The sequence below is a fragment of the Meles meles genome, chromosome 5, assembly GCF_922984935.1.
Source record: "Meles meles chromosome 5, mMelMel3.1 paternal haplotype, whole genome shotgun sequence".
Classification (NCBI taxonomy): Eukaryota; Metazoa; Chordata; class Mammalia; order Carnivora; family Mustelidae; genus Meles; species Meles meles.
In genome coordinates, this window is record NC_060070.1 from 15175134 (window position 1) to 15189715 (window position 14582).

Consider the following 14582-nt stretch of genomic DNA (forward strand, 5'->3'; position numbering starts at 1 on the left):
CATGATCCCAGGGTCCTGGGATCGAGTTCCTCATCAGGATCCCTGCTCTGTGGGGAGCCTGCTTCTCCCTTTGTCTCTGCCTCTCTCTCTCTCTCTCTCTCTCAGTCTCTCATTAATAAATATTTTTTAAAATAATAGAAACTCTTGTTTCTATTGAATGTATAAGAACAAAGAAATGATTTTTACTTTGCCATTATTTTTATGAGGTATTAGAGTCATTATTCAACACAACTAGATAAGAAAAAAACACTTCAATTCTTAGAGATAGAAACAGGTAAAACAATCTATTTGCAGATGATATGATTATATATTAGGAAAGCCTATGGAAATGAATGGAACTACTCTAAACAATAAGTGAATTCAGTAAAGTAATAGTGTACAAAAATAACATTTAACTATCAATTAGCTACTTATGTGTTAACAATATGTATATTTATTACATTAACATTATATATATAATAGCTAGACATAATCTTAAAAATATATGGAAAATATATGTAAGGATACTTTAAAACACTTCTGAAAGACACACGAAAATAATCTGAACAAATGAAGAGGCACAACTTATTATTAAATGGGAAGATTCAATCTCATAAAGACATTAATACTTCCTAAGCCAATTTATATGTAACAGAATCTTAATGTTATCAAGTTTTCTCATGGAATTAAACAACTTAATACTAAAGATCACCTGTAAAAAGAAATCAGGAAGCATCACCTGTAAACCCCTGAGAAATCAGCAGGCAGCATTAGAGATAGAGCCTGACCAGAATTAAAACCCAATTTGGGGAAACCTGGGTGGCTCAACCAGTTAAGTGGCTGCCTTCCACTGAGGTCATGATCCTAGGGTCATGAGACCAAGTACCACACTGGGCTCCTTGCTCAGCAGGGAGCCTGCTTCTCCTTCTGCCTGCCACTCCTCTCACTTGTGCTCACTCTCTCTCTGATTTAAAAATAAATAAATTTTTTAAAAAATTTGGAGCTGCCATAAATAAAGCTATGTGATAATGAATCATAAATTGATTAACCTTAGAAGATAAGTAAAATTTCATAAAAGGACTCAAGTTTATGAAGAAATCATGCATGTAATTAAGGATGCATCTCAAATCACTTGAGAAAATAATTTTTTCATAAATGGTGCTGACAATACTGAAAAGCCATCTGGAAAAATAAAAAAAAATCAATCTTTATTTCACACTGTATATCAAGATAAAGTCCAAATGGACAGACCCAAGACATAAGAGTAAAAAGTGCTAAGAGCAAGCAGAAGTGAATATAATTATAATTTGGGGGTAGGGAAATCATTCCAATAATGGGAAAATTAATATATTTTTGCTATCAAACTTAACCTACAAAAAGCATTTTACACAGCAAAATCCTCCAAAAACAGTTGAAGTGTAAATGGAAAACTGAGAAAAGATTTTGGCAACCTATACTGAGAAAAGCTCATCTATCTCTAACATACATGCAGTTCCTAAAAAATCAAGGAACAGAAAAAGACAAGCTGGTACAAAAATTCACAAAAATATGAATATACATTCACCAAAGCATAAGTGAAAGAGGCCCTTATACATAAATAAGATGCTTGATTTCATTCAAAAATAAAAGGAAATGTACTTAAAACCATCCTGGGATACTTCTTGCCTCTCAGATTGGCAAAAATCCAAAAGTTTGAGGACATATTCTATTGGAGAAGCTGTGGAAAAACAAGCCCTCTTATACATGGATGGTGGAAAAACACAATGACACCCTGTGTCACGGGTAGTAAATAAATTTTCCAATATCTAGCAAAATTATGCATGCATGTATTTTTCAACCATTTATTTTATTTTATTTCATCACAATAAGTGTATTCTTTAAACCCCATCCCCAGTTTCCTCCATCCCCTACCCAGCACCCCTGGCAACAATTTGGTTGCTCTCCATAATGAAGTGTCTGTCTGATTTGTCTCTCTCTCTCTCTCTTTTTCCCTTTGCTCATTTGGTTTGTTTCTTAAATTTCACATGAGTGAGATCATATGGTATTCATCCTTCTCTGACTGATTTATTTTGCTTAGCACTATATATTCTAGCTTTATCCACATTGTTGCAAATGGCAAGAGTTCATTCTTTTTTAAGGCTGAATAATATTCCACTGTATATAGATATATACCACATCTTTTCTATCCATTCATCTGTTGATGAACACCTGGACTGCTTCCACAGTTTGGCTGTTGTAAATAATGCTATAATAAACATAGGGGTACATGTGCCCCTTTGGTACAGTGATTTTGTACTTTGGGGGGGAATTACCCAGTAGTAATTACCTGGAATGTAGGGTAGTTCTATTTTTAATTCTTTGAGGAATCTTCATGCTTTTTCCACAATGGCTATGCCAATTTGCATTCCCACCAACAGTGGACAAGTGTTCCCCTTTCTCCACATGCTCACCAACACTTATTTCTTGTGTTGTTGATTTTAGCCATTCTGACAGGTGGGAGGTGATATTGAATTACAGTTTTGATTTGCATTTCTCTGATGACCAGGGATGTGTATGCATGTATCTTTTGACCCAATAATCCCAATTCTAGGAATCTATCAAAAAGTACAAAATGTATTGCAAAAGTACAAAATGACTTAACCACAAAGTTATCTATTGTGGCATTTTTTTGTTGTTTATAGCATAAGACTGGAAAGAACCTACATGTCCATCCACAGGGGATTCCACACAATGGAATAGAAGATAGTCATGAAAAGGAATAAGGAAGCTCTTTGTACACATACATGTTGAAACCTCCAAAGCAATATGCAGAATATTATACATAATGATTACTTTCAGATACAAAGGGTATATGAATATACATATACTTTCAAAGGTGCTTATATCCTAATGTTATCCATTGAAATGTCTACAGGTAATGGGAGCTCAAAAATAGTGAACACACCAAGTACCAAGATTGAGATCTAAATACCAATTTCTCTGAAACAAATAAGACCTTAAAGGAATGTTGGTTCCACCTCCAGGGCAGAAAATTTACAATACAAGGCTAGGACATGTTCAAGGAGGCATTAAGGATGAATGATGTATGTCAAAATGACACAGAAGTCACATGAAGGAACTCTATTAGCCACAGCTGGCACAAGTGAAGCATCAAAAGAAGGAAAATAAATCAACTGGGCATTAAGGAGGGCACATGATCTGATGGGCACTGGGTGTTACACACAACTAATGAATCATTGAATACTACATCAAGAACTAATGATGTACTATATGTTGGCTAATTGAACTTAATAAAAAATAAATAAAATAATCAACTGATTGATGCACACTAAATAAACAAAACTCCACTAGCCCATAATGCCAGTAAAAAATTCTCGTAGGCCATTACTGGATGGAACTAGGACAGCAGCTCCCCTTGATGCTGCTGCTATCAGCAACTAGAGCTTCATGGCTTTTTGAACACCAAATATTTCAAAAAGCTAGTTTATATTTCCTTTCACTAGTTTTTCCTGCCCGTCTTCTCTTATACATTATACTTTCATTTAACGCATTGATACTCTGGTTGTTGTTGTTGTTGTTGTTTGTCTACTTCTTTACTAAAACTGTCCTCCTTGGGGACAACTGTGATGCCTAATTAACAAATGCTGAGTCCCTTCCTCTTGCTCCTACACACCTCTCTGTAGTATTTAGCATAATTCATTATCCTTATCCTTTGGAAAGCCATCCCTCCCTTGGAATCAGAGACTGTGCTTCTGTTTTCAAACAATTCTGCCTTAGCCCCAGGAGGACAGGTGGGAATTCTCTTCTACTTACAACTCCTAAAGATCAGCCTTTTAGGAGGTCTTTCCTCAGCCCTTCAGACATCTCCTTCTCCATCGTCTTGTCTGCTTATCATATCCATCCACCTTTTAACTACGAAGATGACATGAGTCTTTGATCTCCATCTCTCCTCTGACATTCAACTTCCTGATGAACATGACCTTCAGTATATCCTCTCTATACCTTAAACTCAACATGCATAAAGAAGAACTCCTCAGGATGTCCCCAGCACCACTCTTTTCCCTGTCTTCCTAACTCCTGCCCGGAGCACCACCATCCATGCAATGGCCAGAGCCTCAACTGCTCATCCTGACCAAACCCGGAAGATACAGGAGAAGCCCTTTTCCTCTCAGGGGTATATAGTAGGTAACCTTTCTTTATCATTGTACCATGATTGTTGCATCTTATTTTTCAACAATTAAGTCATGATGGATCTTAGAATCAGTAGCAAGAAGGAGTGGTAAATCATATAAACAAGTTAAGAAACTGAGTCTCTACTATGGTATAAAATCAAAGAAAATACTAATGGTGTGCTTTTTTCATCTCTTTTCCATTTGAAATGAAAATACAGGTAAAACATAAATAAGAATATTTAATGACTTAAAATGCCATAGAAGCATCAGAAGAGAAAACCCATCCTTATTCTTTGTATTAGGAGCCCACAAGGAGAAGGCAAGAACGCCAAGGGGAGAGGGGAGAAGAAGGGAACTTAATCATAGGTCATAAGTTCACATAACCATGACACTAATAATAAAGACAATTTTGATTCATAATAGGAAATGGAAACAAACACAGTAATTTCTTTTATCCTGAAGCCAAACCTTGATACACTCATAAAAGTAAGAGCTATCATCAATAGGAAAATATCCAAGAAGTACTAATACCTTGACATAAGAAATATTTCAAAGATGGGTAATCTGTGATCGTCACCCTTGATAAACATTTTATTGCCCTCCTGACAGCTCCAAAATGATGAACATATGACGTGTTCTCACCTTCAGAGTTATCTGTATTAGAGTATATTTTAAGACAGGATAAATGTATAATAAGTGTATTTATGCCAGCATGGAAATTTCGAGAGTGAATTGGTCATAAATGCAAGTGTACATGAAGGACTGATTTTTACCCAGAATCTATAACCATTAGAAATTGATGGAGGAAAACTCACTAGATATGAATGAACTGTGGCACAGTGGGGACCTGCTTAGGTCTTGCTTTTGCTTGCATTCATTTGTATAACAATATTACTCTACCAGTAGACAGTAAATTCCCTGAGGACAGGTCTGTTTTTTACACATTTTTTTTCATATCCTCCAGTATCATGCAGAACCCCAGAGACTTAAAAAAAAAAAAAAAAAAAAAAAAGAACCCAGAGACTTGGGAGTTCTCCATAAATATCTACTAAGTTGATTTACTCTGAATCCTAACTCACACAGACTTGAACTTGGTCATCTTTATCACTGGATTTTAATGTGACTCATTAAGATGAATGAGAATCGGAATTTCTGATGCTGACTATGGAGAGGTACCCACGATGAAAGCAGATCTGAAGGGGATGACTTGATTATCCCTGTGTAGTATGTATGCCTTACATAATATTAAGATTATTTTAAAATTGAACTGTCAAAAGTACTATTTTGATTATATTTAAGTCCATTAAGCTGATGTTTAATTGTTAATAATAAATGGTAAATACAAAAATAATGTGGTACATAGAAATGTAAGAAGTCAAATTAACCTCCTACACAGGATTAATTCTTGGGTTGGAATTCTGCCTTCTCCTCTGGAGCAATTTTACATTGAGTGGATCCTTACTGTTTACAGGCTTATTCCTCTTGAGAAATTAAAGACTTGGGGCTTATCAAGGTTTATAATATAGTGCTACTTAGTTGCTTTTGTTTTTAAGGAGAAACCTTGGTTTCAATGTTTAGTTTTTCTGCCTTTTTCAATAGAACCCCTACACATGCTTTCATGAATTGATGGTCAAGGTGGCTTTGCCTGAAATTCCAGTATGCATGCACACGCGTGTATGTGTGTGTCTAATATCTTTCATGAGATAAAATTCACACATCATATAATTACCCCATTTAAAGTGTATAATACAACTTGGTTTTAGTCCGATAAATATTTTGATTGATTTTCAATCACAGGTAGTAGTAATAATGGCAGATTGCTAATCTCTCTCTCTCTCTCTCTTTTTTTTTTTTTTTTTTGGACTCAATTTTTCTCCAGTACCGTTTACAATGTCCTATTCCCAGGGTTTGTCAGAATGTTAAATGAAAGACTTTGACAAATCAGTCAACTGGCATCTGCTGTTGACTCATTAAAGACTCAGAACTGGAAAGAACCAAGGGACCCAGGGTCAGAATATAAATAATCTTTTTACCTGTATGCTCACACAGTTAATGAGATGCAGCATAGAAGAAAACCCACCCCAGTACCGCACTCACTGAAGATGTTAAATACATGCTGCCCTCTTTTCTTCTTTTTTAATCCAATTCTATAGAGTAGAGTGGAAAAAAGGTCATGAACACATTTCTTGAGATAGGAATGAAGCAAAGAGTTATGCAAAGCAAAGCACACCTGCAAAGTGATAGAGGGCATCCAGCAGAACTCCCAGAGTCACGAAAACTGTCTCCGGTCCAGGACTGACTTTTCTGATGGGTGGATCCCTTGTCCCTCACCCCTCCCACTGCACCTGCGTCCCCAGCTACTCTAATGCCCCCCTCCATGTGGCACACGTTTTTTACAAGCTTATTCCTCTTGAGAAGGCTTGAGAGAGGAGAAATCTGCAAAGGGAATATAGAGAGAGGTCCCTCTCTTCATACCTGAGAAACCTTTGGACATTCTGAATTCACCAAGTTATTCCAGAACTTTATTTTTTACTCTTTCAAGTAAAGAATCTGCAAAGAATGTACATCAAGCTTTACATAGGAAAAAAATTTTTTTTTTAAAAAGGGCCCATAACTGTTGCTGGAAGCACTGTTTTATTTGCATGTTTTTATCTACATGTTTTTTTTTTCCTGAAATGTTTACAATAAACAAGCTAAACTGAGAATTGTTCTTGCTTCTAGAAAATGACTTTTTCTTTTCCATTTAAAATGGAATCATCTGGAAACAGTCTGCTATTTAGTAGAAGAGGCCAAATGTTCTCTCTGGTGCAGCAACCTGTTTTTCTCTTAAGGAAGAGCACTCATTCCTATTCCATGCCTCCAAGTAGAACTTTCTGCTGTTCGATACTATTTCCTACAGGCAGAGCCTCCTGATGCGAGAGCAAGGGGAAGAGTTAGGTCAACAACCCTCTGGCCAGAAGCTGGGTGAAGGGAATATTCTGCTTGTCGAATAAGCCTGGCTTTTCAAACGGATGAACAGTTTTTTCTCTGAGAGTGAATAGGACTCGAAACAGAGTGCTTTGGCTTCACTGAGAAATCTGCAAATATTTCTCAGAATTTGTTAGCGCTGATGGCGCCAGCAAAACAGAATTAGGCTGCCCCTTGGAAACTGGATAGTCTTACTGAACACGCAGTTTACATTGTTTCCTCCAACATTACATCTGCCTTCCAGCATAGTAACTGCGCTCCTACAAGAACAAAGAGACTCCACCAGGATGATATACGTTGAACATTTTTGCTTCTGTTTTTAGGTCTATATTTTTCCAACGCGGGCACTTGAGCAGGACTAAATGAAGAGACGCATTCCTAGTTGACACAGAGGACATATTTTGTGTTTTCTGATGCCAAAACACACCAGAAGATTAGGTGCTAGAATGGAAAATAGTTCTCTCCATTTCCTGATTACTTTCACAGGCGTTCTTATTATCTTTAACTTTGCTCTTGTAAAACAAACACACAGCGCGAGAAATTACTGGGTTCTTTATTTATACCTTATAATAACCTTTATTTCTTGTTTTCGCAGGAAGAGATGACTGCACTTAGAGCCTGGAACTCATTGCTGCAGGACACAGGGAAGAACTGGAAAGTGTGGGCAGGCTAAGCACGCCAAGGGTAAAATTAGCCTCCGAGCATATGACTACCAGGAAAGCTCTGAACTACCAGTATCAAGATATCATGGGTTGTCATCGGGGAGTAAATCAGGCAATAACTCTTTTTAAATAGAACTCAAGATAGGAAATATGTCCTCCGTTCACAAATGTGGGATGCCAACCCAGCAGGTTTTTATATTCCTGTAATCACTAAACTCCATGGGCCAGTACTAACCTCTCAGTAATTACAAGGCATGACCGGGACACATTTTATCCTCCTGATGGCCTTGCAAGGCACAAGGTTTGAGAGAACGGGATATCACTGTAATCAATCACAGATAAGCCCCGTCTCCAGGGAGCGGCGTTGGTAATCCGTGGGTGACAGGACTGCGTGGGACTCCTGGCTTTCCCATTTCCCTGTTTCTTTGCAGAGGTAAACAGCCTACGGAGGTGGCCAACTTTTCAAAGGTTGTGTCACAAAGCCAGAGCTAAAATTAAAAGGAGGACTCTAACGTTCATTTTGTGCTTACCAGTTGTCAGTTAAGCTTTGACACTTGGGGTTTTCTATGGTTCGTTACAAACTGAGTTTACTGTGCACACTCTGGTGGGAAAAGACCAACAGGGAGGACAGCGTGATTTATGCTAATCAGAGTTGGATGTTATCAAAAGGGTTAGGAGTGTACAAGGTAAAAACATAAATAGTTGTTCTCAGCTATCACTCAAAACCATCTTGCAGGTAGTTGGAACCTCAAATGGGCAGCTGGTCACATATTTTTACTGTTATACATGGATCAATGCCATCAAAGGGAGTCATCCCGCCAACAAACAAAGGGTAATTTTTTTTAATTTTTTATTTATTTCTTATTTTTTTTATAAACATATAATGTATTTTTATCCCCAGGGGTACAGGTCTGTGAATCGCCAGGTTTACACACCAGAAAGGGTAATTTAATAATATGGACATTTCCTGATATTTGGGTGCATGTTAATTAGGAAAGTATAGAAAATTTTATATTATAAATCAAATTTTATTTTTTATATTTTATATTATTTATATAATTTACATGTATTTATATACCTTTCTAATTACTACAATGTGCCTGAGTGTCCTTAAATCCATTAAGATCTTGAGGAGTTTACTTGATAGTGTCTCTAGTTAGTCTAGTTAGGAAAAAATAAGAAGCAGTTTATCCCTGTTTGGAATTCAGAAGCTGCAGAACAGGTCTGTGGAGTAGAAGCAGCGTGTAAGCCTTAGCCAAATGTATTTAGTAATTTTAAAAAATCCTTTCAAAACAGACGGATTTTAATTTCTGCTAAGTCTTTAAGGGACCAAGCCAGGAATTGATGAATAGCAATGAATAGCAATAAGAAGTGAATGAGTTTGGGGCACCTGGGTGGCTCAGTGGGTTAAAGCCTCTGCCTTTGGCTCAGGTCATAGTCCCAGGGTCCTGGGATCAAGCCCCACATCAGGCTTTCTGTCTGCTCAGCAGGGAGACTGCTTCCTCCTCTCTCTCTGCCTGCCTTTCTGTCTACTTGTAATCTCTGTCTGTCAAATAAATAAATAAAATCTTTAAAAAAAAAGAAGTGCGTGAGTTCAATGACAAAATAGCTAAAATGACCATCAGATGATGTAGATTCTACTGATGGCCACAAGTCACTCAGGTGACCACAGCCGTGAGATTAACAAACAGTTACTAGAGAATCGTAGAAGACTTTGTGCTTCAGAGGTAACAAAAGGGTGAACAAGCTCTGGTTCCTGCCCACAAGAAGCTCGTGAGCAGGTGAGGAAGAGAAGACCCACGATCGCAGTATCTGCATGGTGGCCGGGGGGTGAGAGCAGACCACACACAAGAACCGAGAACAAGGAAAGGCCCCCTTTGCCTACAGAGGGGAGGGTGTGAAGAAGGGTTTAATGGAAGAGTACATCTGAAATGAGCCATAAAGAACGGGTAAGTTGCTGACAAGGAATCCTAAAGGCAGAGGACCTTTCAGAAAAGCTTGAAGTGTGTAGTTACATTGATGCCTCTCAGGCTGATTTCAGCTCCTGGGTGTTTTTAGCCTGGACAAGAGCTCACCAACTTCACTTAATTCTCAACACTGCCTTTTGGACTCACGCTCACTGGCCTTTCTCATTTATAACATTTGACTGGCTCTGCAGATGTTTGTGTTTAGAGAGACATAATGATCAAGATAAGAAGTCTAGACAGTTTCTTCTAAGGAATAGAAAGAGCCAATCGAGGCTGAGTTAGGAAGTGTCATGATCATAATTGAGTCTTAGAAAGAAATCAGGGGTAACGCTGTGGGGGCCAGACTGAAGGAAAGAGGGGTGGTGGCCAAGAGAGACAGACTATAGTGGAGAGGCAATAATCTGGAGAAGGGACAGTGAGTACCTGTGCAGAGAGCACATGGGGGCAGAGGGATGGAGACCAAGGAGAGGTATGGATTTCAGAAATGGCTCAGAAATGACGTGGCAGCCGGGGTAACATGATGGGTGGGGCGTGTGGCCTCCATGATTAACTCAAACCTTATAGCTTCAGTGTCCAGATGAATGTTGATGTCACAAACACAGAGAATAAAGAAAAGGAACAAAATGGATAAGGAAGATAATGTATTCGAGTGAGAGATAATGGTGAGTCTGAAGAGCTTACAGGGCACTGAAGTAGAAAAGTCTAGAATTGTTCTCAGTCAGGGTCAATTTTGCACCTCCCCTACTGCCGCACACTGGGCATGTTTAGAAATGTCTAGAGACATTTGGGGTTACTATCACTGGGGAAGAGGGGTGTTAACCCACTAAAAATGTTCGTAGTGCAGAAGTTGAGAAATCCTGGTCTAGAGGAAGTGAGAACTTCCAATCTGGAACTGAAGAAAGTAGGAACAGAGGCAGATTCATTATGCCGCAGTAAGAGACTTGACAGAACATTACCTACAATGAAAGTATGTGGAAAAGAAAGAGAAGCATGTGGCTGACAAAATCCTAGACAGTATCAATACCTCACTAGCAAAATGAGTTCTTTGGGGTGGGGTTAATGTCACAAATCATTTCACATGTTTTTTTTTAAGTAAACTCTACCCCCTATGTGGGGCCAGAATTCATAACCCTAAGATCAAGAGTTATACGTTCTACTGACTGAGCCAGACAGGTGTCCCAGACCCTTTTATATTTAAAATGCAATGACATGATCATCCAAAAAAATTAAGCTCTGAAGACACATTCCAGTCTGCAGCAGGGAAGCATTGTATGTGGTCTGCCAATGTGTTATAACTTGGTCACAGAACCACACAACTGTAACACAAGAAAATTAAGAAAGAAGAATTTGGAGGAAGAGGAGGGGGAAGAGGTGAATGAGAAGAAAAGAAGGAAGGAAGAAACAAAGGAACACAAAGAAGAGTGTGGAAGGGGGAAACATCAAGAGCAGAGAAACAGGGGAAGGGAGAGAAGGGGAGAAGAACAGTAGAGACAAACTCTAGAACATACAGAATACAGCGTGAACACAGTTCTAAAGAACAAGACTAGTGGCTATCCTCAAAAATTCTGACAAACTCTAATACGGGACTCTATTCCATGAACACCAAAATCTGCTTCTTGAACAGTATCATCAATGTTTTTCAAAAGCTATCTGACACAAATGACAAAACGGTAACCAACACTTGCACAATTCTCCAGTACTTAAATAAACTTCACTGTTACTCTGCTCCACAGGGCTCGCCAGGGGTGGGGAAGCCTGGAGAGGGACAGGAGATGGGGAGGTAGTGGAGCACTCCAAAGTGAAGGAATGTGGAAGGATGCATCACAGGCAATCTGGCAGCCCTAGATTGCTGAGCAGAGGCAAAGGAAGTTTGCAAGAAGCAGCTAGAAGATGGTCCTTTCCCATTCAAGTTTTATGTGGACCACAAATATTAGGTATGCCTGGAAACCAACAGAGGCATCACTGACCAAGAAAGAGGATGAAGAACATGTGCACAAGACAGAGGCAGTATGAGTGTCGAGCCAGACAGATCCCGAATTCCAATTTAGGCTCCCCCATTAGCTAGTTGGATGCTGTTTGTGAGTAGCAGAATGGCTCCAAAACAGCTTCTTTCTGGTCAAATGTGAATGGTAGGCTTCCCAGGCACGCCATGATGTTTAAAGAACATGATGTATGTAAAGTGTCAACCCAAATAAAATACATTAACTAAGGTAGCACATTTGAAAACTGAAATATTCACTTTTGAAAATGAACAAGTAACTTTTATGAATTCATAGAACTGGGAGTTGCCTTCAGAAGGCTGGTCAAATTTTCTCCTTTAACTGATAGGAAAAGTGGAGAAGGAAATGAAGAGGCTATTCTGGTTTGGGTGTATGTGGGCCAAAAGAGACCTTAATTAAAGGGAGGTTACTCATTTTTTTTAAAATATATGTAACACAAGATGAAGGTTGAGTTAGAAAATTAGAGTCCATAGTTATATAGATGTGTATAAATACAAACATAATATGTATCTGTAAAAATACATACAAACATGCATACCTATGTGCATATATATAAACATTCATTTATTATGCATATGTACATATAATATACAAATTATATATGTGTATATTCAAAATAACATACTGCTCTGAGGATGTTCTATTAAGACGTCTAGCATCCTCCAGCAGAAAGCTGTCCTTAGCTTCCCGTGAAATTCACTAGACTGCATCTCCCATGTTCACCCCTTTGTAAAGTAAACATATCTTGTAAAATTCTTGGGCACCTCACAGAATACCAACTAAAAGAAGTTTAGGCGTAAGTTGCTGATTATAAAGGATGCACTTTCCCCAAGCTTTGGTCAGGTCACTTACCTGTCCAGGAGCAAGTTAGGAGCAAACAGGAGCTTCCCTGGGTGCTCCATGGAGCGCCAGACAAGTCCAATCATCAGGATCTCTAGCCAGGCACATTCCAGAAGGTGGACCTGATCATGCAGGCTCAAATCAACAAAGCCTAAAACAAGACAAGAAAACCCTGCTGACTTAAAATGGAAAGTCGTCATTACTAGTGAAATGAATGCAAGTAGGTATTTGAACTGGTGAGGTCTATTTTCTATTAGACAGTATGGACGTAATGGAAGCACACTGGATAGGAAAGCCAAGGAACTATTTTTAAACCTAGTATATCAGTGAACATTAATGTAGGTATAAGTTTGTTGGTGCCTGAGTATCACATCTATAGAAATATACGAACTTACACAACCCCCTTAGCTTTCTATAAAGTTCTATACTTAATGTTTTAATTTATTATCTTAGACATTTTTTTTTACTTAGCTATCTCTAATAGCCCTATGTGATTACTATGTTTCATTTCTGATTCAGTTGCAGATATTTAGGTACAAGAAATTTAAACTATTGCCTTAAACCAAATAGGAATTAGAGCATAGGCAAGGACCGAAGTCACTAAATTTCTATTTCTTTGCTTCATCCTTAAGCCATGTTCTTTTCTTTCTTCACACTATGTTAAAAAAAAAAAGGCTAATAAAATAGCATGTGTAAATAAATAACTTGGGGGGGGAATGAGTCAAAGGAATAAAGGTGACATTATAATTACTTCTGATAATAAATACTAACGTGCCCTTTTTTGAAAAAAGGGAGATTAAATTTTTTCCCAATCATCACTGACAACATGGCAGATGCCTAATGATAATAATAATAATAACAACAACAATAAGCAAGAGGAGAAGAGGAAAAGGGAGAGGAGGAAGAGGAAGAGAAGAAGAGGAGGAAGAGGAGGAGAAGAGGTGGAGGGAGGAGGAGAAGAAGGGGAAGAAGAAGGAGAAGAAGGAGGGGAAAGAAGGGGGGGAATGAAGAAGGAGAAGAAAGAGAAGGAGGTGCAGGAGGGGAGGAAGGAAGAAGAGGGGGAGGAAGAAGACCGCCAATTTACTGAGCCCTTACTATGGCTTTGAAGTACTAAACAATTAGCTGTTCATTTCTGATACATGAATGGGCCATCCTTACTGCTAAATAGGTGACTAACCATACAGAGAAACCCCAGCTCCACAAAGATCTGAGAGTCTATGCCCCGTGAGGTCATCATCCCCTAATCAAACCTCACCAATTCTATCTTCAAAGTAACATGAAAATTCTTCCTCTCCTTTCTATATACTGTCACTGTTTTAATCTAATTCCTAAGAGTCTCTCATCTTTGTCTGACTTTTTTAACTCAGCATAATTATTTTGAGACTTACCCATGGTCTCCTTGTATGAATAGTTGACTGCTTTTATTGCTGAGTGGTATTTCATATTGTATATGGAAATATACAATAAATAAATACAATTTGCTTATTCTTCCATTGGACATTTGTGTTGTTTCCAGTCTGGGGCACTTACCAATACTTTTATGAGCAATTTCTGTACTAATTTTTTGTATGAACATAGACTTTAATTTTGGGGGGTAAATATTTAAGACTCTGATGGCTGGACCAGATGGTAGGTGTTTATATCACTTTTTAAGAAATTGCCAAATTGTCCATTTCATATTCCCACCAGCAACAGATGATAACACTCGTTGCTCCATATCCTCACTGACAGTTGGCATGGTCAGTCTTTTTTTTTTTAATTCTTTATTTAAATTCAACTTAGTTAACATATAGCATATTATTAGTTTCAGGGGTAGAATTTCTTTTTAATTATAGACGTTCTAGTAGATGGACAGAGGTATCACACCGGTTCTGTGTTTTAATTTGCATTTCCCTAATAACTAATGATGTTGCATGTCTTCTCATGTACTTCTAAGAGATCACTATCATACATTATATTGATATTAATTATGCATGTGTCTATAAATTCTGCTAG

General features: G+C 38.1%; 1 protein-coding gene across 1 annotated transcript in view; it reads right to left on the minus strand.

The window, feature by feature from the left end:
- The window catches only part of LOC123942082 (estrogen receptor), an 82866-nt gene extending 68887 nt beyond the window's left edge, over positions 1–13979 (minus strand). The window contains exons 1-2 of the mRNA XM_046006035.1: positions 13976–13979; positions 12600–12738 (exon numbers count right to left, since the gene is read on the minus strand). Of these exons, the coding sequence (XP_045861991.1) occupies positions 12600–12738; positions 13976–13979 (143 nt within the window). The remainder of the gene's footprint in view (positions 1–12599; positions 12739–13975) is intronic.
- Between the last annotated feature and the right edge of the window lie 603 nt (positions 13980–14582).